Source organism: Ranitomeya variabilis, chromosome 2 (assembly GCF_051348905.1).
Source record: "Ranitomeya variabilis isolate aRanVar5 chromosome 2, aRanVar5.hap1, whole genome shotgun sequence".
NCBI lineage: Eukaryota > Metazoa > Chordata > Amphibia > Anura > Dendrobatidae > Ranitomeya > Ranitomeya variabilis.
The window spans coordinates 432,540,785-432,563,243 of record NC_135233.1 but is presented as its reverse complement, the minus strand read 5'-3'; the positions used below and the strand labels follow the sequence as shown (position 1 = coordinate 432,563,243).

General features: G+C 44.5%; 2 protein-coding genes across 6 annotated transcripts in view; both read left to right on the top strand.

Moving 5' to 3' along the window:
• PAMR1 (peptidase domain containing associated with muscle regeneration 1) overlaps positions 1-19,402 on the top strand; it is an 87,768-nt gene extending 68,366 nt beyond the window's left edge. For all 4 annotated transcript variants that reach the window (XM_077287024.1, XM_077287023.1, XM_077287026.1 and 1 more), the window contains 4 exons: positions 7,039-7,105; positions 7,356-7,600; positions 9,184-9,476; positions 10,742-19,402. In XM_077287024.1, coding sequence (XP_077143139.1) covers positions 7,039-7,105; positions 7,356-7,600; positions 9,184-9,476; positions 10,742-11,278 — 1,142 coding nt within the window. In that variant the 3' untranslated portion in view covers positions 11,279-19,402. The remainder of the gene's footprint in view (positions 1-7,038; positions 7,106-7,355; positions 7,601-9,183; positions 9,477-10,741) is intronic.
• A 555-nt stretch (positions 19,403-19,957) lies between these two features.
• The window catches only part of SLC1A2 (solute carrier family 1 member 2), a 114,823-nt gene continuing 112,321 nt past the window's right edge, over positions 19,958-22,459 (top strand). For both annotated transcript variants that reach the window (XM_077287027.1, XM_077287028.1), the window contains exon 1: positions 19,958-20,384. In XM_077287027.1, coding sequence (XP_077143142.1) covers positions 20,368-20,384 — 17 coding nt within the window. In that variant the 5' untranslated portion in view covers positions 19,958-20,367. The remainder of the gene's footprint in view (positions 20,385-22,459) is intronic.

Sequence of the window (22,459 nt, the reverse complement as noted above, 5' to 3'; positions counted from 1 at the left end):
CGATACTGCGTAATGCATCTTGTATGAACTCTGGTTGTCACTTTTGTAGTCCTTAAAGAAGTTGGCTACTCAAGTCCTGGTGTTGCTTCCCTCATTCCCTACACAATATTAAAAGTGCGTTAGGTGTACAAACCAGTCTAAGTCCACAATCTGTCCCATTTCCCTTGATCAGTAATTCACTTTATCAGTGAGAGGGAGAGAGAAACAGACATTCCCCTGCTTATTATAAAGGGACAAAGGTCACCCCCATTCCCTGTATAGAGACAAAGACCCACCCCCACTTCCAGAAAAGAGACAAAGATCCACCCCCACTTACTGTAGAGACAAAGACTAGCCCCCACTTACTGTAGAAAGTCGATGACCCACCCCCACTCTATGTAGAGAGACAAAGATCCGCCCCCACTTCCAGAAAAGAGACAAAGATCTGCCCCCACTAACTGTAAAAAGTTAAAGACCCGCCCCCACTTACTCTAGAGACAAAGATCTGCCCCCACTTACTGTAGAAAGTTAAAGACTCGCCCCCACTAACTGTAGAGTCAAAGATCCGCCCCCACTTACTGTAGAAAGTCAAAGACTCGCCCATACTTCTTGTAGAGAGAAAAAACTCACCCCCACTTCTTGTAGAGAGTCAAAGATCCGACCCCACTCCCTTTAGAGAGACCAAGACCCGCTCCCACTTCCAGAAAAGAGACAAAGATCTGCCCCCACTTACTATAGAAAGTCAAAGACCTGCCCCCACTTTTTGTAGAGAGACAAAGACCTGCCCCCACTTCTTGCAGAGACACCAGGACCCCCCCACACTTCCTATAGAAGGTCAAATACCCGACCCTACTTACCTTAGAGAGACAAAGACCCACCTCCATTTCCTTTAGAGAGACAAAGACCTGCTCCCACTTACTGTAATCTGTCCCATTGTCTCTGATGTTATTGGCAAATTTATTCGCTATATATTCTCAACTTTTCATTCTTTCTAGTGCAGTAATGCAATTCAAATTTCACATATTTCATATTTGCATACTATAGCGTTACACAGTGCAACTTTATTTGTTGCTTATATATGAATGTGGCTACACTTAGTAATCACCTGTACAGACCTGATTTCTGTTTGGAAGTGACGGTCCATCTTTTGATATTTGTATACATAGGCTCTCTGACCGAGCACTCCACCCCTCAACCTCAAGCGTTTATAATTACAGCAGGATCCTAACTTCCCATAGAAATATAGACTTCAGTCAAAGAGAGAATTTACATTACGCAGGTTCCCAGCAATGAGAATTGCCTTATCGTGGCTGCTAGGTACACATGAATTGGCCAATTTATGCGCTAAGTATTCTTAATTGTACGGACCTGTACACACCTGATTTCTGTTTGTAAGCGACAGTCAGTCTTTTGATAATTTTTTCTGATGCTAGAGAGGAATTACACTTAGCAGACAGCAAGTTAAAGAGAAGGGAGACAACTTCTAGATGCCAATTTTAAGAGATTTTTCAAGGTGAAGAATTTTGGGTAAATAAAGTAACTGCCATTTTAGGTGTGGGGAAGACCTTGCAGCTCTGGGCAGTTACTTGGACTGCCTATATTGTACATGAGCCCATGAAAACATTCTAACCCTGTTGTGATAGCCGATCTGATTCTAAATCTTCGTTCAATCCAGTTTGTTAATGTGATGCATCAATGGCCGATTTACTGGTTCTGAGCGTAAGGCTACTTTCACACTAGCGTTAACTGCATTCCGTCACAATGCGTCGTTTTGCCGAAAAAATGCATCCTGCAAAAGTGTTTGCAGGATGCGTTTTTTCACCATTGATTAACATTAAGCGACGCATTGTGACGGATTGCCACACGTCGCACCCGTCGTGCGACGGATGCGTCGTGCAGTGGCGGACCGTCGGGAGCAAAAAACGCTACATGTAAGTGCAGCGCCCCAGAGTCCTGGTCGTTGCAGTACTGTGGCTCCGCCACTAAGGGGAGCTATGGTACGTCTGATGGCACTGAAGGAGTTCATCTGATCAGGTATCACAGACACCAATACATTTCACAGTCGGGCCTCCGGGGGGAGCTAAGGGTTCTATTCACTAGGCCACTCCCCACCATAGTGGGTAAACTGGGGGTCAGGCAGGAAGTTAGATCAGAAAGCTGACTGGGTTGGAACCAGGCAACACCTTGTGGCAGAGGGTGTTGTGGGGGAAGATACAGTAGGGTCTCTGTCAGGGGTGGGATCCTGACAGAGGCTTGGCAACTTGAACGAACGTAACGGGACCGTGCCTGCTCAGCATAGCGGTGGTGCCCAGGGAAGGATTAGAAGCGAGATAGATTGTGCTGAGTGAGAAACGAGATCACGCAAAAGGAGAAATACCAGTAGGAGTCGTGCTGTAAGACCGAAGCAACATCCTACTGAGGCGCACTACCGGTGGCCGGAACGCCGAGGGAGTATCATAACATTCAGCTTCGAGCAATACTCCAAACAGCGGCAGGACAGTCAGTCTAAGGCGGGCTGTCTAACTTAAATCACCTATGCAGTCTTGGGGGGCAACTTGTGGAGAGGGGCGACTCTAGGGTCCCGGAAGAGCTCCGAGCCTACCCGTCAAACGGGTGCCGTCCCAACCAGAACACCAGGGAGGGACGGAGGATTAGCAGAACATCATCTAATCGAGTTGTGAGGGAACTTAAGAAACAGACACAACAGTTGTGGGGACTTTCTGTAAGCACAGCAGGGAAGGACCGCAACACATAGCGCTAGAAGGAAGGCACAGATTTCCACCTGCTAGGAGAACTCTGGAGGTGCCATTGGACCGGCCGGACTTGCGCAGCCTGGTGAACCGTATTCTGGACTGAGGACCCAGAGATCTTCAGTAAAGAGGTAAAGAGACTGCAACCTGGTGTCCTCGTTATTTACTGCACCGCACCACCACAGCCTCACCACTACCACCATCTACATCCGTCACATCATTCACTGTGCGCCCCTCGGCAGGGTTACGGACCGGGGCCTAGCCACCGTGACAACCCCAGAGCAGAGACTCACCGGCCCGGTACCGGGTACCCCTCGGCCCTGCGGCGGTGGGGGCGCTACAAACTTGGCGTCACGAACAGGATCTACTTAAGCCTGAAGAATCAGGTCATGTGTGCCTTGGAACTGTGATTTACTGAACTTTATTGCAAAAGACTGTGTGCTGCGCCATTTACCGCCAAAATCCGCCGCCATTACAGCGCTGAGGAGAGCGCAGGAGAAGAGGAGGGGCGTGGAGTGGGCGTAGGCAAGCTGGAGAGCGCGAACAACAATGGCCGCCCAGTCTAAATATTTCTGTGTCCTGAGGACGTGTCCGTCAACAGCTGAGGTCCGCCTCCTGATCCTGTTTGGAGGGTGGAGACCATGGAGACGGGGCCGCCCACGAAAGAGACCGCGGGAAGAAGACACTGGAGAGGAGATAAAGATGGCGACGCCGGGAGCACCGCGTGGGGATAACCTGACTCGGCATGGAGCCGCATCACCAGACACAGCCTCGGAGACGCCATCGTTGCGGGGACTGGCCCTTACGGAACCACCGATGGGTCGACCCAACTGGCAGATGTCCGAGGAGTGTGTGGCCGCAGCCGAGGCCCGACAAATAGCACGCCGCTTGGAGGCTGATGCCCGCGTGCTCGCTCGGCTGGGCCAGCCCACGGAGATCCGTCTATCTCCGGTGTCCCCGACTCCTCCCAACCCAGCCGCGGCTGAAGGTACGCTGCAAACACAGGGCATGAGGATCTTGCCGGAGGCCGAACACCTGCGGCACCTGATGACGGCGTGGCGGAGCCGGCCCCAGCCTGCAGCTCAAATTGATTTGACCAGTGTGGGAGAAACCTTGCCGTCACACTGGGGTGTAGTGGTCTCCTTCAACCCCCGACATGGAAGAGGGGTTATACAGGAGATCGGGGAGCCGCTACAAGTCCACGTGGACCGGGAGGAGGTGGAGCCCTGCGGAGGAAGGTTCGCTCGCGACCTGGAGCCAGGTGATGCGGTAACCTACACCAGGTGGAGGAGGGCAACAGGCGAAGCTGGCTGGAAGGCGCGGGGCGTCCAGCGGTGCATCGCGCTCCAGGCCGCCGCTGCAACATCCGAAGATGAACCTCCCGCCGAAAAGGCCATGGAACCTGACCCTGTGGAGCAGCGGGGAACCCGGACCCACCATGTACCTTGGGGGCGTGCCGGATCCTCGGTGAAAAGAGCATCGCGGCGAGGGATCCTGTCGTTGCTGGGACCAGAACCACTTCCTGGATCGGCAGCACGACCCGTTGGTCTGGTGAGGCCCGGAAGGAAACCACCTTCTCTACTGAAAAATGAGTGAGCATGAATGCTTTATATATGTAAATAGTTACTGTTCTCTTATGTTGCTGCTAGACCCGTCCAGGGTTAACTCTTAAGGGGATCCTTTTGTTGACCCGGGATCCCTATTGTTTTGTTTGATTTTTCTAAAGTTTTGCACAAAGTTTCCAGAACTGCCGCAATCATGAACAGTGCATGATACAAACTCTTTGTACATAGTTTGCACCTTATTAAAGGTGCTCCCTACTGGTTTTACTTAAAGAAGGACTCTTTGTGAAGATACCACACTGGAACCTTTGCTGAGTATGGACTGGTAGCTTGAGAAGACGTGCTACCTCATAGAGACTTGGTCCCCTCTTAAAGGGTATGTTCATTTGTCACACTTAAACGGTGATATTGCTTTAAGACAGGTAGCAATAATGTTTTGACGAAAGAAAGTGATGATAATGTTGACATGAGAAAGTTATATGTATCCAACTAGTTAATTGTGAAGAAATGCTGATGATGTTCCCTGAAAGAAAGTGAAAGATGGAAGAAAGTTTAATGTTCTATAGGAAATGATTGATAATGTTGATAGACAATGGGGATAGAAGGTGAACCCTGAGTCCTCCTTGGAGCCATATAGAAATGGCTCGGTGCTCTTAAACTGAAAGTAATGTTATGCTCTATACCGTGTATAGTAGTTGAAAAGGCAGTAGGCCCGGGCTGAACGGGGCGGTCCTGTAACAGAAAGGAGAGGCAGTAGGTCTGGTGCCGTTAGGACAGGCGGTCCTGCAGATTTTAAGAAGGAGAATGTAAAAGTTAAATTGCCTTATAATGTGATTATAAGAAGGTCTTTAGCGGATTCAGAGTGTACATCCTTAAAGGCGATGTTAAATTATTGTTCAACAATTTTGCACTTAGTAGAATACCCGGTTGGGTAAAAGAAAGTTAGTTATAGCATGTTGCTATGATATTTAACCATGTTTGTAATGTTCAAGTGTCCTTACCTCCCATAAAGGGAAGCCTGTTTAAATATGCTTACTGTTATTGCACTCACAAAAATTGTATGTCTTTTTGCTAACCTGTATTGTTGTTTTCTTCTCAGTCCCGGAGTACTGTGTTTAACCAGGGGGGAGTGCAGCGCCCCAGAGTCCTGGTCGTTGCAGTACTGTGGCTCCGCCACTAAGGGGAGCTATGGTACGTCTGATGGCACTGAAGGAGTTCATCTGATCAGGTATCACAGACACCAATACATTTCACAGTCGGGCCTCCGGGGGGAGCTAAGGGTTCTATTCACTAGGCCACTCCCCATCATAGTGGGTAAACTGGGGGTCAGGCAGGAAGTTAGATCAGAAAGCTGACTGGGTTGGAACCAGGCAACACCTTGTGGCAGAGGGTGTTGTGGGGGAAGATACAGTAGGGTCTCTGTCAGGGGTGGGATCCTGACAGAGGCTTGGCAACTTGAACGAACGTAACGGGACCGTGCCTGCTCAGCATAGCGGCGGTGCCCAGGGAAGGATTAGAAGCGAGATAGATTGTGCTGAGTGAGAAACGAGATCACGCAAAAGGAGAAATACCAGTAGGAGTCGTGCTGTAAGACCGAAGCAACATCCTACTGAGGCGCACTACCGGTGGCCGGAACGCCGAGGGAGTATCATAACATTCAGCTTCAAGCAATACTCCAAACAGCGGCAGGACAGTCAGTCTAAGGCGGGCTGTCTAACTTAAATCACCTATGCAGTCTTGGGGGGCAACTTGTGGAGAGGGGCGACTCTAGGGTCCCGGAAGAGCTCCGAGCCTACCCGTCAAACGGGTGCCGTCCCAACCAGAACACCAGGGAGGGACGGAGGATTAGCAGAACATCATCTAATCGAGTTGTGAGGGAACTTAAGAAACAGACACAACAGTTGTGGGGACTTTCTGTAAGCACAGCAGGGAAGGACCGCAACACATAGCGCTAGAAGGAAGGCACAGATTTCCACCTGCTAGGAGAACTCTGGAGGTGCCATTGGACCGGCCGGACTTGCGCAGCCTGGTGAACCGTATTCTGGACTGAGGACCCAGAGATCTTCAGTAAAGAGGTAAAGAGACTGCAACCTGGTGTCCTCGTTATTTACTGCACTGCACCACCACAGCCTCACCACTACCACCATCTACATCCGTCACATCATTCACTGTGCGCCCCTCGGCAGGGTCACGGACCGGGGCCTAGCCACCGTGACAACCCCAGAGCAGAGACTCACCGGCCCGGTACCGGGTACCCCTCGGCCCTGCGGCGGTGGGGGCGCTACATAACGTTTTTTGCTCCCGACGGTCCGCTTTTTCCGACCGCGCGTGCGCGGCCGGAACTCCGCCCCCACCTCCCCGCACTTCCCTGCACCTCACAATGGGGCAGCGGATGCGCTGGAAAAATGCATCCGCTGCACCCGTTGTGCGGCGGAGACAACGCTAGCGTCGGGGACCTCAGCCCGACGCACTGCGAAGGACCGAGCCCGACGCTAGTGTGAAAGAAGCCTTAGTCACAGTTATCCGTCGGCTGAGAACCTTACTCCTAAATTTCTGTTTAACTCTGTACACAGTGAGCTCCCCCTAGTGGTGGCTACAGGCAACCATAATTTTATACCTGCTCTATGACTGCGTTAAGAGGACTAGGGTCTACGATAGCCATATTTACCTGTTTTTTTTTAAGATTTTCTTTAGGTATTTTACAATCTTAGATCACAAGTAAATCAGAATTTCTTTCTTTGTTTTAGCTTGTCGGGAGCCCAAGATTCCTGATCTGGTGCGTCAGAAAGTGCTGCCGTCACAGGTACAGTCAAGGTGAGCTATTATGAGCCCTGACACATCTTGGGGGGCAGGAGGGTAACAGGGGCAGGTGTATCAGTTAAACTAGTCATTTTGACTTGGTAATTTTATAATGGGGAGATAAGCAGCTACTGGTTAAGCTTATCTCCAAGTGCTGGTAGAGGTAGATTAATACTGACCTGCTAACACACTGCTTGCTGGCACTGATTCTATTTCCCCATTTTTACCACTTACCTGACTTTACTACCTTGTATTCTTTTTTTAGGGAGACCCCTCTTCATCAACTTTACTCCTCCTCATCATCGTCGTCATTCACCAAGGAGAAGATTGAAATTTACCCCACAAAGAAACCGGCGCTGCCCCCGGGAGAGCTTCCCCAAGGATACCAGCACCTTCACACACAGATACAGTACGAGTGTGCATCTCCATTCTACCGGCGTACGGGAAGCAGCAGAAGGACCTGCCTGAAAACCGGGAAGTGGAGCGGGCGAGCTCCATCCTGCATCCCCAGTAAGTTCTTCTTCAGGCTCAGCATCGATCTCCAGCTTGTGACTTTCCACGTGTTGCAAAACTATCACTTTCAGCATGAGCGGACAGTCGCTCGCTGGTAGTTGTAACTTTGCAACAGCTGGAAAGTGATAGTTTGGAGATCAATGGATTGCACTATGTTTATGACATGGACTTTTAGACTTCTAAATCCTCTGCTAACAATCGTAAACCATCAAATGTAAATTATAAAATTCTGTTTGCCTGCAGCCATCACTAAAGGGAGCTCATTCCTTGGATCAGTGGGAGTCCCAGGGGTTGGACCTCCATAGATCAGCACATTGTTACCCAATCTATGGCCTAATATGGCAGAAATGGGTGGACGCCTTGCTGCATTTTACAGTAACTGCTGCGATTGCAACAGCTTAACCCCTTAGATGCTGTTGTCAGTTGTGATGAGGCATTTAAGCGGTTAGGAATATAAAGGCAGTAGCTACCTGCTACCACCTCGGTACTCCTGTGTCTGGGCTATATAGGAGACTATAATTTCCACTATGTACTGCACTAATGAAGTAATGCAATAAATAGTACAAGCAAACGAAAATATGCTGTCATATTAAAAAAAAGTTTTAAAAAATATATATACTGTATATAACAAAAATCCAATTACTCTATATTTCCCAATTATAACAAAAACAAATATAGAGTTATTAACCCAAAAGGTCAACACCGCAAAGAAATTAAAAATTAAGATTTGACATTTTTCAGTTGCTGCTCGTCCCACAAAAAAAAAAAAGCTAAATGTCCTGTGTACCCCAAAAAGGTTATCAGTGATAATGTCAGCTCACCTCCCTAAAAACAGCGAAACAAGCCAAGCAGAAAACAAGCGTGAGATTGCACTTTTTTTTAGCAATTTCATCGAACCTGGAATTTTTTTCCCGTTTTCTAGTACAGGACATGGTAGAACCAATGGTATCATTCAAAAGTACAACTCTTCTCGCAAAAAAATAAGCCCTCACATGGCCATATTGATGGAAAAATAAAAAAGTTATGGCTCTGGGAAGGAGGGGAGCGAAAAACTAAAACGCAAAACCAAAAAAAGCTCCGGGGTGAAGGGGGTTAATGCACAGTAAAAATATACCATTATACTCACCTTCCCTGTGCTCCCCCACCATGCGGCATCCTCTTCATTACGTCACTGCCATGCGCCTCCAGTCACATGCACGCCAAATTCAGTGGCTGGCCTATGATTGGACGGCAGTGTGTATTGCTGAGTATTCACCCGGCGGGTCTCTAAGCCGCAATAAACTTCTACTGAATGTGCGTATGTCTGTGGACCTCCACCTACAAAGACACCCACCCGCATCGTGACCTCTGTGAATGCGGTCGTTACGCTCTTGCTCGTATGTCTATGCGGATGGGAAAAAAGTGAAAGGGGAGAAAAACAAAAGTGGAAAGAAAAAATGGCCATACTTAAACAAACTCAAAAAATCGTAAATATTCCCCCAATGATTGTGTCAGTGGTAATTACGCCCCCGGGCCCCGGTACGGTGCCTATGTTTTGTGTATACGATGATGTATTTTATTTTGTCTTCTTTTTGTCTCAGTTTGTGGAAAGCTGGAGAATTTCACCGTTCCTCGGGTGTCGGAGATGCGCTGGCCATGGCAGGCCGCCTTATATCGCAGATCTAATGGAGTAAAAGACGTGAACCTGAGGAAGGGTGCCTGGGTCCTGGTGTGCAGCGGGGCCCTGCTAAACGAGCGCACCGTGGTGATGGCTGCTCACTGCGTGACTGACCTCGGCAAAAGCACCGTTATCAAGGTGTCAGACCTGAAAGTTGTGTTGGGAAAATTCTACAGAGACGACGAGCGGGATGACAAGAGCCTGCAGCATCTACATGTCAGTAACCATGGCAACTGGGAGCAGGGCTGTATGGAGGACGGCGAGGTCTTTCCCATAGGAAAGGAGCTGAATTCACAGCGATAGATGTGATTGCCTCTGATAAGGATATATAGTGGGGTCTGTGTTTGCTCAAGGCTTTTCTGATAGAACAATAGTATCCTATAATAATGGCCGCCATTAGCTCTCTTATGGAAAACAACCTAGCCCCAAGTCCCTGACTGACAGCTGATGACGTCACAAGTAGCGCCATTTCATGATGTCATCATGTGTAAAAACCGAATTTTCTATTGTGGGATACCTCCTTCATTCTGTAATTACAGGGGTCGCAGAGGTCTGGACTAAACGAAGACCAGGGTTACAACTGATAGCTGAGCCAAAGAGCTTTGCGTCATAGCTCCAATTTTGTTATCTGTAGCTTCAAAGAGAACCTGTTGCTTGACATTAGTTGGTATATTTTTATTTGGTGTAAATGCCGCTGTTCTCCTGAATCAGGCAACATTTTCCTTTTGTTCCTGCGCCTCTCCAATCCTGAGATATGGCCTCCTCTTCCCTGTATATAAATCTAGTCTTTTTTTTTTAGACAACTGGGCGCCGTCCTCAAGAAAACGTCCACAGTGAAGAAGTGACGACGACGCCCACTTGTTAAAAAGACTAGATTTATATTCAGGAAAGAGGAAGCCATATCTCAGGAACGGGAAGGCGCAGGAACAAAAGAAAAACATCTTCAGATTCAGGAGAACAGCGGCATTTATAATAGGTGGAAAAAATTACATGTTTATGGTAAAATTACAAAAAAATAGGTACAGTTTTGCGGTCAAATCCAAAAAAATGCTTGTGCCAGGACAACCCATCAACACCCCACAGTCATGTTGCAGAGGGGCGATGGGCATCAGAAGAGACACCTCCACCTATTTCCTAAATGGTGCGATCAGAGATAACTTCTGTTGCAGCAGTTAGACTCTGGTGCCAGCTGTATAACACTGCTGGCACCCATGCAAGATGGAGCGGGCAAAGGAGCTGAGTCTTACCAGCTACAAAGGCGTAGAGGAAAAATTAACAGGGATTCAACTGAAAGATATGGCTGACAGCCAAGAAGAAAAGTTAGGAGTGGAGGAGCCCAAACTGAACTTTTGCACCAGGGCTTATGAGCCTTCAGCTACCATAAGCTTCCGACCATAACCTTATTAGTTAATGCAGCCATGCAGGTGATAATAATTGAATTTCTTGAATATTAGTTCTAATTTTTTCTATTGTTTTACCAGATCTCAGCAGTCATCGTACACCCTAACTACGACCCCATTCTGTTGGACTCCGATATTGCTGTCATTAAACTGCTGGACAAGGCCAGAGTCAGTAACAATGTCCAACCGGTATGTCTCACCTCATCATCAGATCTTGACTTGGCCACACTAGACGCCAGGATTGTCACCAGTGGTTGGAGAATCCTCTACGATCCCAAAGCGTCAGGTTTCAAGAACGAGACAATTCGTGCCGGGTTGGTGCTGCCGGTGGACTCCCTCCTCTGTGAGCAGCAGTATGAAGAGAACGGAATCTCCGTCAGCGTGACAGAAAGCATGCTGTGTGCCAAACTGGCACCAGGTGCCTCTGCTCACATATGTCCATCCGAAACTGGAGGCATTGCCGCTGCTCTATTGCCAGGAAGGGAATCGTCTGAGGGCACTTGGCAGTTAGTAGGACTGGTCAGCTGGGGCTATGACAAGACCTGTCATCAGGAGCTCTATACCGGGTACACTAAAGTCATCACTTTCCAAGACTGGTTGGAAAAAAATATGAAGTAGACTTGGCTGACTCCAGATGAGCATGAACCTCGGCCTCAAAAAGTTGGATGTTTTTGCTTTTGCTCTTATTTATATATTTAGTCAAAATATACATCTCAGACTTCTGGAAACGTAGAATATATTGTAATCACTGTGCAGATATAGTGGAAGCAGCCATTTTTGTTTCAATGTACTAGTCCATGCCTACCAGATACCAAGAGTTCAAGGCGAGCGGACTAATGACATATGACAGGTTTGTTTCACTTACTCATCTGTTCTTCCGTAGGTGGCCATAGGTTGTTAAAGGTTTCAAAGGTATTGTAAGGCCTCAGTTTGTCAATGTAGCAAAATCAAGTGTGACCATCTCTAAATCAGTGATGTATCTTTGAATATCCATGGGTTCCATTCAGTGACAATTTCAAGCTCTGTCTCATCTAGATCATCAACATCATAATCAGTGGACAATCTGCCTGGACATGGGCCTCTTCGATGAGAAGACAGTATTATTCACTCTTTTTGGGGAGGAGGTAGGAGGGTCATATTCATGACCAAGCTTATGTTCGAGACCAAAAAGAATACAATTTTTTGGGGGGGTTATATACCTGCAATTAGAGTTAGGGAAAAGTAAACTCTTCTGAAATGTCCACGAGAAGCGTGGAAAATGGGTATATCTACCAGACTCCCGGAAGAGTTGACACATCTCCTGGGCGCACAAGAAATCCTCACCAAAACCTCTCGGAAAAGCAACCTATCAGGAGGGATTCTCTCGCAGAGAGAGAGTGAAAATGGAGTTGTGGAGGGGGGAATGTCCTAAAAAAGGTGAAGTAAAGAAAAAACACCTCCAAGTCAGCCATGCTTCAAAGTTGGAAAGTATAGTATAGATGCATGCTGAGATCAAATATTACACAACTCTGAACTAAGCATGATTGTATACCATACTTGCCTACCCACTTTGAGGCATGGCTGTCTTGGGGATTTTTTTTTATGCCCCCTTTTTTAGGACATACCACCTTTCACAAGTCTTTTCATGGGATAAACCCTCCTGAAGTGCCATGATGTCTTTGAATTTGTATAAATCTTTGTTGTTGAGCAACATTTCTGACCCATGACCAAAAAAAAGACAATCAACCATCAAGAGATAGAAATCTGTCCAAGAAGTTGGAAAATTTTCAAAAAATTTGAATTTTTTTTTCTAAGTAAACTTTCTTAAGTCTTTAATAACATGAAATGCTAGAATATTTGCTTGATTTTATGTTGCACTTCAGGGTCATGGGTCTAATTTACATACACGGAAGCTCCAATTCTGAAAGGGGCGATGTCTTTGGTAAAGTAGCCACTCAGTATATATAGATTAGTCTATGGATATGCTTTTTAGGGCTACCAAAATCTGGGTACTAAGTTTCATCCGAACCTCCCTCCTTTCCCCGGTAAAGCAGCTGTGAGCTTCCTTCTGGCTACAGAGTCTTTCTCAGGCTGATGAGTATGAGAGCAGAATATTTGTATTTTTTTCCAGAAGAAGAGTTTGTGATGAGCTGCTGACAGGTTCACTATAACAGCAGTCAGCAGAAGATTTATAGAGCGATGGAGACTAGTTGCAAAGAGACCATTCTGCAAGATCAAAACCCAACGCTTTTACCCACAGATTCGCTTTCGTGATATAAAAACATTAATCTTGGCACAATGAATGTGGAGAAAAGACTGTATCGAGACTCTTGTCTATTGTTCAGCTGGAGACTCTGGACTTTGAAGGGTTAATTACCGTAGTGGGAAAACCCTGGATCCCTGATCTTTAGAGACATTAATGATGCCCCCAAAGAGTTGAATAATGAATACTATATGCAGACTGTTACTGCTAAATGCTGAATTATCACTTATCAGGGTGTGCTGTGCATGCAGAATTAGCATCGACTATGAGTGTACCCATCAAAAAATATCCCCCCATGACTAATCATTTACAAGCTCCCCCCACTGTGCTTCATACAGTTTGGTAGACATGATATGGAATAATACAGTAGTCATCGAGTAGCTTTTAGGCTCCAATAAAGTATTTTGAAGAAGGTTTGAAATGGTCATCGCTCAACACCTCGAGGTCAATGTTGTAGGCTTTGATCATCTATTCTACCTGCAGAGGTTGGTGGAAGAAATAAAGCATAAGGACCAAGGACTATTACCTAAAATGTTGAGCATCTTGGATTGATTGTCTTGTATCATGTGCCAAGACTCCAAGTTCACAGCATCAGGAGAGGTTGCAACATTCAAAACCCAACCAAAGTTCTCATCTGCCATGTCCTACACCCAATCCTGCAAGGTCTATATTGCAGGTCTGGTCATCCAATCTGCTTGGTAGGATTGTACAAGAATTCAAGCACAATGACTGGGTACTGTTACATATAAGTTGAGAGCCCTAGATTTTTTTTGTCTTGTAACATGTACCAGAACTCCTTTATTCAGAACCTTGGTAGAGTTCTGAAAGTCGAAAACACAACTGATGTTCTTATCTGCCATGTCAACACCTTAATCAAAACTTAAAGTTTAAAAGTGTTTTTAAAGGGAACCTGCGAGCAGGTTTTTAGATCCCAGACTAACAACATCTGTGTAAAGTCCAAACCTCCATTTTACAAAAATCCATTGACAATATTTTTGCAAATGAGACGTGAGTGCAGGGGATTGGTCGTTCCCTTACAACTCTCCAGAATCTCTCCCTCTTTCTCCACCCGCTGCCGGCCTCTTGTCAGTGACTGACAGGTCACCCTTCACTGTGACCTGCTCCCCCACCTGAGTTCTCGTGCAAGAGACATCATTCCTGGGGTAGGTGCGTGCGCAGTAAGGTTCAGATGACATTTGAGAGCCAGACTATTGATCTGTGCATGGACTTCCTCCAACAATGATGGTGCTGTAAGTGCAAAGCCATGCCTCCTGCACTTGCAGCTCATTGCATAAAAATTTGACAATGGATTTATATAAAATGGAGGCCCAGACTTCTAAAACTAAAGGCATAGACATCTTCAATATTACAGGCACTTTACATAAATACCTTTAGTTTGGGGTCTAAAAACCTGCCAACAGGTTCAATTTTTAGACATTTATTGCATATGTGCAGGATAAGTCATAAATATATGATAGATTCAAGTTCCATATCTAGGACCAACACTTATATCGACAATGGGATGCCATCGTACATGTTTGTGAATGAAGGTGCCTGAACATGCACAAGTTGCCAGTAAACCATGCAAGCTCCCACTGCGATCGTAATAGAAAATCAGGACAAGGAAAAGTATTAACATTTTTGTGGTGTTGAAGACATTTGAAAAAGTGAAAAATAAATTGGCCAAATCAAGATGTATCTTGCAGAACAAAGCATAAGTTTTCTCTTAACCAGGGCAAAGTTTCAACATTCTACCTTAGCCCTGTATGGACACACATGTCGGTAGTCCCCTCCAGCTACAAGAAGCTGTGTCTCAGGCTGGACCATTTCGAGAAGACAAAAACATTTGGAAGAGGTGGAAAGAGATGACCAACAATTAGATGGGTAAATTTTATGAATATGACATTGAGAAGTCTTAAAAGCCAAAGAAAACCTCAAGTTCTCTGGAGAAATACTTCTATGGTCTCCATGAGTTGAGTGTTGTGAATTCTGCTCTTGGGTTCCCCCCGGTGGTTGCTGGTGGTAGTGCAGTTGTCCCTGGGTTGCAGTCCTGGGCAGGTGTTCCTGCTGATTGCAGCTCTGACTGGGGTATTTAGGTGTGCAGGATTCATTAGCCCTTGCCAGTTGTCCATTGTTCTTGGAGGTTATTCATCTCTGTCTGGTTCCTCCTGCCCTGCTGCCAAATCAGCCAAGATAAGTGTCTGGTTTTGTTTCTGCTGCACACATGCGGTGTGTTTTACATTTCAGTGCTATTCATTGTTTTTTCTTGTCCAGCTTAGACTGTGTTTGGATATTTTCAGTCCAGTTGGATTCTCAGGAGATGCAGAGATACATTCCATGACTTTAGTTAGATTGTGGAATTTTTGTATTATCTGCTGTGGATATTTTTAGGGTTTTAATACTGACCGCTTAGAATTCTGTCCTATCCTTTCCTATTTAGCTAGCATGGCCTCTTTTGCTAAATCCTGATTTATGCCTGCGTTTGTCTTTCCTCTTATACTCACAGTCAATATTTGTGGGGGGCTGCCTATCCTTTGGGGTTCTGCTCTGAGGCAAGATAGAATTCCCATTTCCATCTATAGGGGTATTTAGTCCTCCGGCTGTGTCGAGGTGTCTAGGATGTGTTAGGTACACCCCACGGCTACTTCTAGTTGCGGTGTCAGTTTAGGGTTTGCGGTCAGTACAGGTTCCACCTTCTCCTGAGAAAGTCTCATGCGGCTGCAAGGTCACCGGATCATAACAGTTGAGATTGACTTCACGTCAAAATGATGATGTCCCTCAACATGTTCCTTCAAGTGTTGATGAAGAGATCAGTGGTGTAGCTAGAAGGTTCTGAAACAGGGAATTTTATGAAGAATTCTGCATCCCCTATAGCTACTGCTTGAGTGAGAACTATCGGGCTATGTGATGACAAGCTTTCTTCGACTCATTTATGGCTTTACCACTAGGTGTCATTGGAAACTCACTAATCTCTATTCCCACATTAATCTGGATTCCAATTTGTCTCCACACAGCTTGGCCTCAACTTCTGTATATCAATTCTAGTATATGAAATTGCTTAACAGGATCAGCTGAGCCTTCTGCAGTCTTATCATCCCCACTATCGTCTCCTCGCTTATTGTTTTCTATCTGTCGTAGTTTAATCTCAGTGATCAAACCTCTTGCTCACTGGTCCACTCTTTGAAGGCTTTGTAAAGACTGCCATAAGAATAAAACACCAAGAAATGTAATTGTCACCAGAACAAAATTCTAAATCCTGTTGTACATTACAATGTGGATGGATAAAGATCTTACTACTCAAATATGTTCCAAAGACAATATTATATGCCTGGGGGATGAGCATGAAGAGTTTTTATTTCGAGGGCAGTTATAATGGACCCTCCTAATTTGCGGGTTTCAAGTGGTACACAAAATAATGGGGTAAATACTCTTGATGATAAAGAAAACCTGGATACGATCAAGAAATACAGATGCAAAATCTGGATGATAAAGAAACAAGCCAGAAGAAGAATCAACAACTTTGAAATATGGTGCTGGAGAAAGATATTATCAATACCATGGATGGCAAGAAGAACAAACAAATCAATTTTAGAACAAATCAAGCCAAACATGTCACTTGAAGCCAAAATCACCCAAAAAAGACTTGCCTACTTTCGACACATCATACGAAGAGAGCAATCACTGTAGAAGGACACCATGGTCAGAAGAATAGAAGGGAAAAGGCGAAGATGAAGACCAGAAAGAAGATGGCTTGATATTATCAAAGGAACAGTTGGAGAAGACCATAGTGGATCTATCTAGGCTGCACAAGATCGATCTTTCTACAGAGCGTTCAGCTATCGAGTGTCCAGGGCTCGAGATCGAGCCGAAGACCGTTAATACATATGAACTGGACCATCAGAGCCAAGTGAAAATGTTACAAAGATAGCCCCTCCATGTTTACAAACTGATTGTCTCACCACATTCTTATTAGATTTATGATTAGGAAAGATCATAAGACATTGATCATAGTTTCCAATCCTGATCCTTCATCGATCCCATCAAGACTCCTACTAATGCTGCACATGTTCCCACTGACATTAATGAAGTATATGAACAACCAAGCGAAAATGCTCAATGGCCTCCAGGACTAAAATCTTCACCTTCTCCTATACTATCAAGAGATCAAGCATGGAAACCCTTTGAAGATTATTATTTCAGCCAGGTTCAGTTGCTGAAATATGAGAAGCTATTTGATGCTTAACTATGTTTCCTATGACATGGTGGGTACAAGTGGTCACCACTCATTTTTCTGATCCCAATAAGAAATGGAGCTCTTTAAGAATTAGACTTTTTTTTGGCCAAGTAACGTTTTTGTTGGGAAAATCAATGGCGATGTTGTAGTACAGCCCTTAACAGTTCTTCCTAATTTTCCCGTAGTCCTTCCATCTGCCAGTTGTACAACAGGGCAAAAAGTCCTTTATCCGCCATTCTATGGGGATATTGGATAATATCTCTCCAGTTATTTCTTTGGTCTGATCTATCTGTCTGAAATTAAAATAATTATACAGGTGAATTTTCCATTTCATATTCCAACCATGTTTTTCATGAAACGCAAAAGTCATTTTGATTTTACAGATGCCGTTACATTGGGGGAATTGCTCAAATTTAACTGATATTCCAGTGTAATTTCAACACTTGGGCATTGAAAAACATTGAGTTGCATGATAATTATGAGAGCTACCGTAAATTTACATCCTGGGACAAGAGCATGGGATCGCTAGTTTCGCCTTAAAATGCCACCAACGTGCAGGTCGTGTCCCAAACTAGTCTCCAATAGACAAATAAGAGAATCCAAAGGCAGAGTCATGAATCAGTCTGAGTCAAATCCAAAATTAAGCTCCGTGTCAAAATCCAAAATCTGCGCACATAGACGTTGAGTCTTGTTTTGGTGGTATTTGTTCACTACTTCTGGTGGGAGGATTGAACTTCAGCACTGTAAGGACATGTGATATATATTACCCATAGGCTTGCATAAAAAAACCCAAACCTGATTCTTGATGCCATTCAATTTTTTCTGGTGGCTGTCCGTAGAGAGGCCGGATTTTGATCATTCCTATACATAAGAAAATATTAAAAACACTACAAACAGATGTATTTTAGGTTCTTTTTCTATAGTTTGCTTGATTTTTGGGATACTGCCATTCTAGGGTCATATTTTTATTTGGCGTTTTCCCATATTTTTTTCCCCTATTGAGAGAACTAAGACTGTGTATAAACAGTGGCGTACCTTGAAGCTCGTGAGCCCCAATGCAAAATCTCCAACAAGATGCCCAATTATCACGAGTCTTTAATAGTATTGGTCTCCTCTTATGGGCCAAAATTACTTTTTGGGTCTCCCCTAGACTTCAGGACCCAGGTGAAACTGCAACCTCCGCCTACACTATAGGTCATAAATGCTTGCAAAAATGCATGAAAATAACGGAGTTTACTGCAAGCCACCAAAATTGAAGCCTAGCGGTGTCTTTTTATTGTAATTTTGTAAAATCATGGCAAAAAATTTGTGTTCTTTACGGCGAAGATATAGAAGAGTGTTCATGTGTGGCTTTCAGTGGCCAAACATGAAGTGCAATGTTCAGTGGTCAGAGTCCATTTATAATATGTATGTGAAGGACCAGGTCCAGATACCAGTAAATCCAACAATCTATGCAGTTACCCAAAAATGTAGGGCCATGTAGTTTCACGGCTGTGATTAAATGTCCTCAGAGATCTATGGTGTTATAGGAATGCAGAATATTAGTAGTGTATGGGTAGGTTTGTAGGGGAGATGGCGATAGCATCCTGGAGCACAATGCACCTTGACCCGTGCAGATATAATGATGGGAAAAAGTGCACTTGGGGGAGAAAAATTTGTGTAATATTCCAATAGAGCATCAGACATGATCTTGCTGATGTAGAAGGGTTGCTGGGTCTACAAATTAGGGTTACAGAATGACGAATAGTCTGAGGCTAAACTTGACTTTTTGCAATCTCAAGACGGTCATAGACAAAAAGCAAGCAAAGGATTTTGCATGAAATTATAAAAAGAAGGTTTTTTTTCCCAAAACATTCTTAGCCATGATCTATGCCGATTTTGCAGCTCAGCCCCGGCAAGACTGAACGGCAATATCGAGCGCAGTCTATGGACGAGAATGGCGCTTTTCCTGAGATAGGAAGACCTGTTCTCTAATTTCATACAACTGCCAATACTTTTTGAGAAGGAATCGATCAATGGACGGTCATCTCTCTTTGCAATATTTAAAGGGGTTGTCCTGTCTAAGCAAGTTATGAACTATCCATAGGACCAGTAGGGTTCTAACCTCTGAACGGGGTCCAAGCAATCAACATTGACTAAATCTGAAACGCGTTTTCTGTTCATTACCATGTATAGTTTTTCATGGATTTGTAGATTTTTCAATAAACTTCAAGTTTGTATGTATCTCCTCCCTTTGCTGGATTTTTTCTTCCTTTGCTAATTTTTACCTCTGTTACAATTGAGAAACAATGCACACAATTCACCGCTGTTCCATTCATTTCCTATGGGGCTGCCGAGATCTACGCTCGGCTTTTTCCAGCAGCTCCTTAGAAAATGAATGGAGCAGCGGAAGGGTGTCCAACCTGCCATACAATTTTGTAATGGGTAAAAAAAATTCCCCGAACGGCCAATTAGTTAAAAACAATATTGGGTTGTGTGCAATTAATTTGCAAAGAATTTTATTTTTTGTCTTTTTTTTATTGAAACGAAATTCAAAACTAAAATGTAACAACTCAAAAAGTCCAAAAAAAACAAGGAAATAGTGAGTTTATTAATTTTTTTACCAATTTTTTTAAAGCAAAATCTCCATTTTTTTTTTCTGGAGGAATAATGTAGATTTTCCGTAGGCAACTTGGTTCCATTTCTTATGTGCCCAGATGTTGAGTTTGATGTAAGGATGGATTTAACCACAGGCAGAGAATTCCCAGCTCTGAGTGAGATCTCTATTGCTATGCATGCTCTTAGGGATGGCTGAGGATTTAAAGGAGTAACAGCGAGTGATGTCAGCCCTGACTAAAATAGAGAGGGATAGACTGCAAATCCACTGCTAGGAGACTAAAACCTTCCAATCCCGCTCTAGTCAGCAGCAGGTCAACACAGCACTCCTGGAAGAGGAGAAAGCAAAGGATCAAAGCAAACCTACAAGTCCACCTCCCCCCTGGCATCAACCAAGAGCGCTCAATCTTCACCAGGGGTGGCAGTGCAAGCCCTTAAGTCATTTCAGGTCTGGATGCTGGAGAGACATTGAACAGAAGCAGGTGCTCAGTGCAACCAGTTCCTATTTTTTGAGGGGGGAACTCTGAGGATTATTAAAGACGTCTTATGTCACCACTGAAGGACTTCCCAAAGATCTAACCCTAAAGTGACCCAGTCCTAGGCACCTCTCGGAGACGATACAGATCACGGAACACCATGACGTCCACTGAAGGGTGAGATGACTCTTTTCTTCCTGATAAATCTCTGTTGTAGGTCCAACCAGGAGGATTATGTTGAGCTTCAAGGTGGAGAAATGAAGGCGACACAATGAAACTAGAATTGCTTAATTATGGAAATTGGAAAATAGGCTTTGACAATGTGAAGACAGATGATCCTACTGAGCCGAGCAGAATGGTGTAGGGTTGGAAAGAGCGGGGGGATAGCAGGCATTACATGCATCCCATGAAGGGGTCTTTGTTGTGAACAGCTGTTTCTATTCCCTCCTGTTTCTATTCTTCCAGACAAAAGATCTCAGTCTAAGAGCGGAGGTTTTGTCTGGGGTCCCCTGATCTGTAGCTCTGGAGAACCAGACTTATTCTTAGGTTTTCGACAGGTCGTGATTTAGGTCTTCTTCGTCTTGATGCATCTTAGCCAGATCTTGGAAAGATCTGCTCTCATGAGTAACCATGCTGTGATTTTTAATACCGATTCATACAATGATAATTAATTGATACAATTGCCAGAACCTTGTTGAACACGTAGGTGGAATGATGGAGCGTGTCAGGGTCGTGCACTTATTTGTTGCCAATTGTCGAAAATTGGTCTCGTCAAAGGGTTCCTCATTCATTGAGTATTCTTCCTTGGAAGAGCCGAGGCGTCTCCGGAGACTATCTCACAGATTGCGCTTAGATTAATACTTTTACTATCACAATCAAGATGATTCAATTACTTTTTTTTCTTTTTTTTACCAAGAGATAGAGCAGGTCCGTGGGGGAAGCGATGGCAGAAGGCCACGGATGATGTGCCTTTTAAACACCGCTTGATTAGAGTGCATGCTTGCAAACACATGAGGCAGCCAGTCTAATTTTACTCCTTTTTATTGCAACGGAGTCTTTTCGATGTATCGAGAGAAGGTTGATCGGTGTTTCTTCTAGTATAGTGCAAAATATTGGTGTAAAATACAAGCGGGGAAGCAGTTGTGTTACATGTAGACACATCAGGGTTGGATTAAAATAATGAGACAGAAACAATACTGGAAAAGTAAGCAAACAGCAAAATGCCACCTAGACCGCTCGTAATGGGAATGATAGGTCATGGCTTGTATTTGGAGGTGATCAGGGGGTTATTAGGTTATCTAAGATCTACTACTATATGAAAAGCAATAAAAGCTTGCCATATTGATTGCTGCTTAATTAAACCTGTATAGCCCCAGGTGTTCCATGGAGTCATACACAGTTTATAATTCTTCCATACCTTGCTTGACCACTAGAGGCGCTCTTTTCCATTTGCATCTAAAAAAATATTATTTATTTTACACCATTTCATAGTGTGCACATGATTAATCTGGTATTAGATGGAAAGATGTGTACACTATCCGAGCTGGGTGCCGATTATAGGGATTTTAGAGAAGTTGTGAATTTTTTTTTTTTTTTTTTTACATGCAATTCTTATCTCTCATGTTTCTTGCTGTACATGTATTTTTCCTTTAAATGATGGAGCAAATGTTTCTTCTTACCAGTAACAGGAAAAGCAATTGAAATGTCTAAATTCCTATATAAGTTAATTGTAAAAAAAATATATATCTAAAACGTAAAAAAATGACAAATGCTCAATTTTCAACACCCTTGTCAAGGTATAGTGGCTTCTTGATGTCCCCAATGACACCCAGTACCGTGACCCGTCACAAGCCCACCTAGCTACACCCCAAATTGATGACCAATTGAGGTTATCTAACCGTTGAAAATATAATTAAAAACAGCAGAAAATGTAACAAAATAACAAGCAAAAATGAATACTTTTAAATCCATTGGATTTCGAGTGATGAAGGTCCGGCAGTGGCCCTGGTCTTTGTTTGCAAGTAACTGGCACATGGCGGCTGCATTCGAGCAATGACGTCAGCGGTCACGTGTCATACTGGTGGCATCCCCACTCAGTGATGGGAGCAGTGACGTCAGCAGTACAATATATCACCGCTGAAGTTACTGATTGGCTGCAGCAGTCATGTGCCAGACATTAAGATTGAGGGACTACCGGAATTACTGATGGGATTTGCGAGGTGAAGAGTTGAGCAAAAAGATTCACATAACCA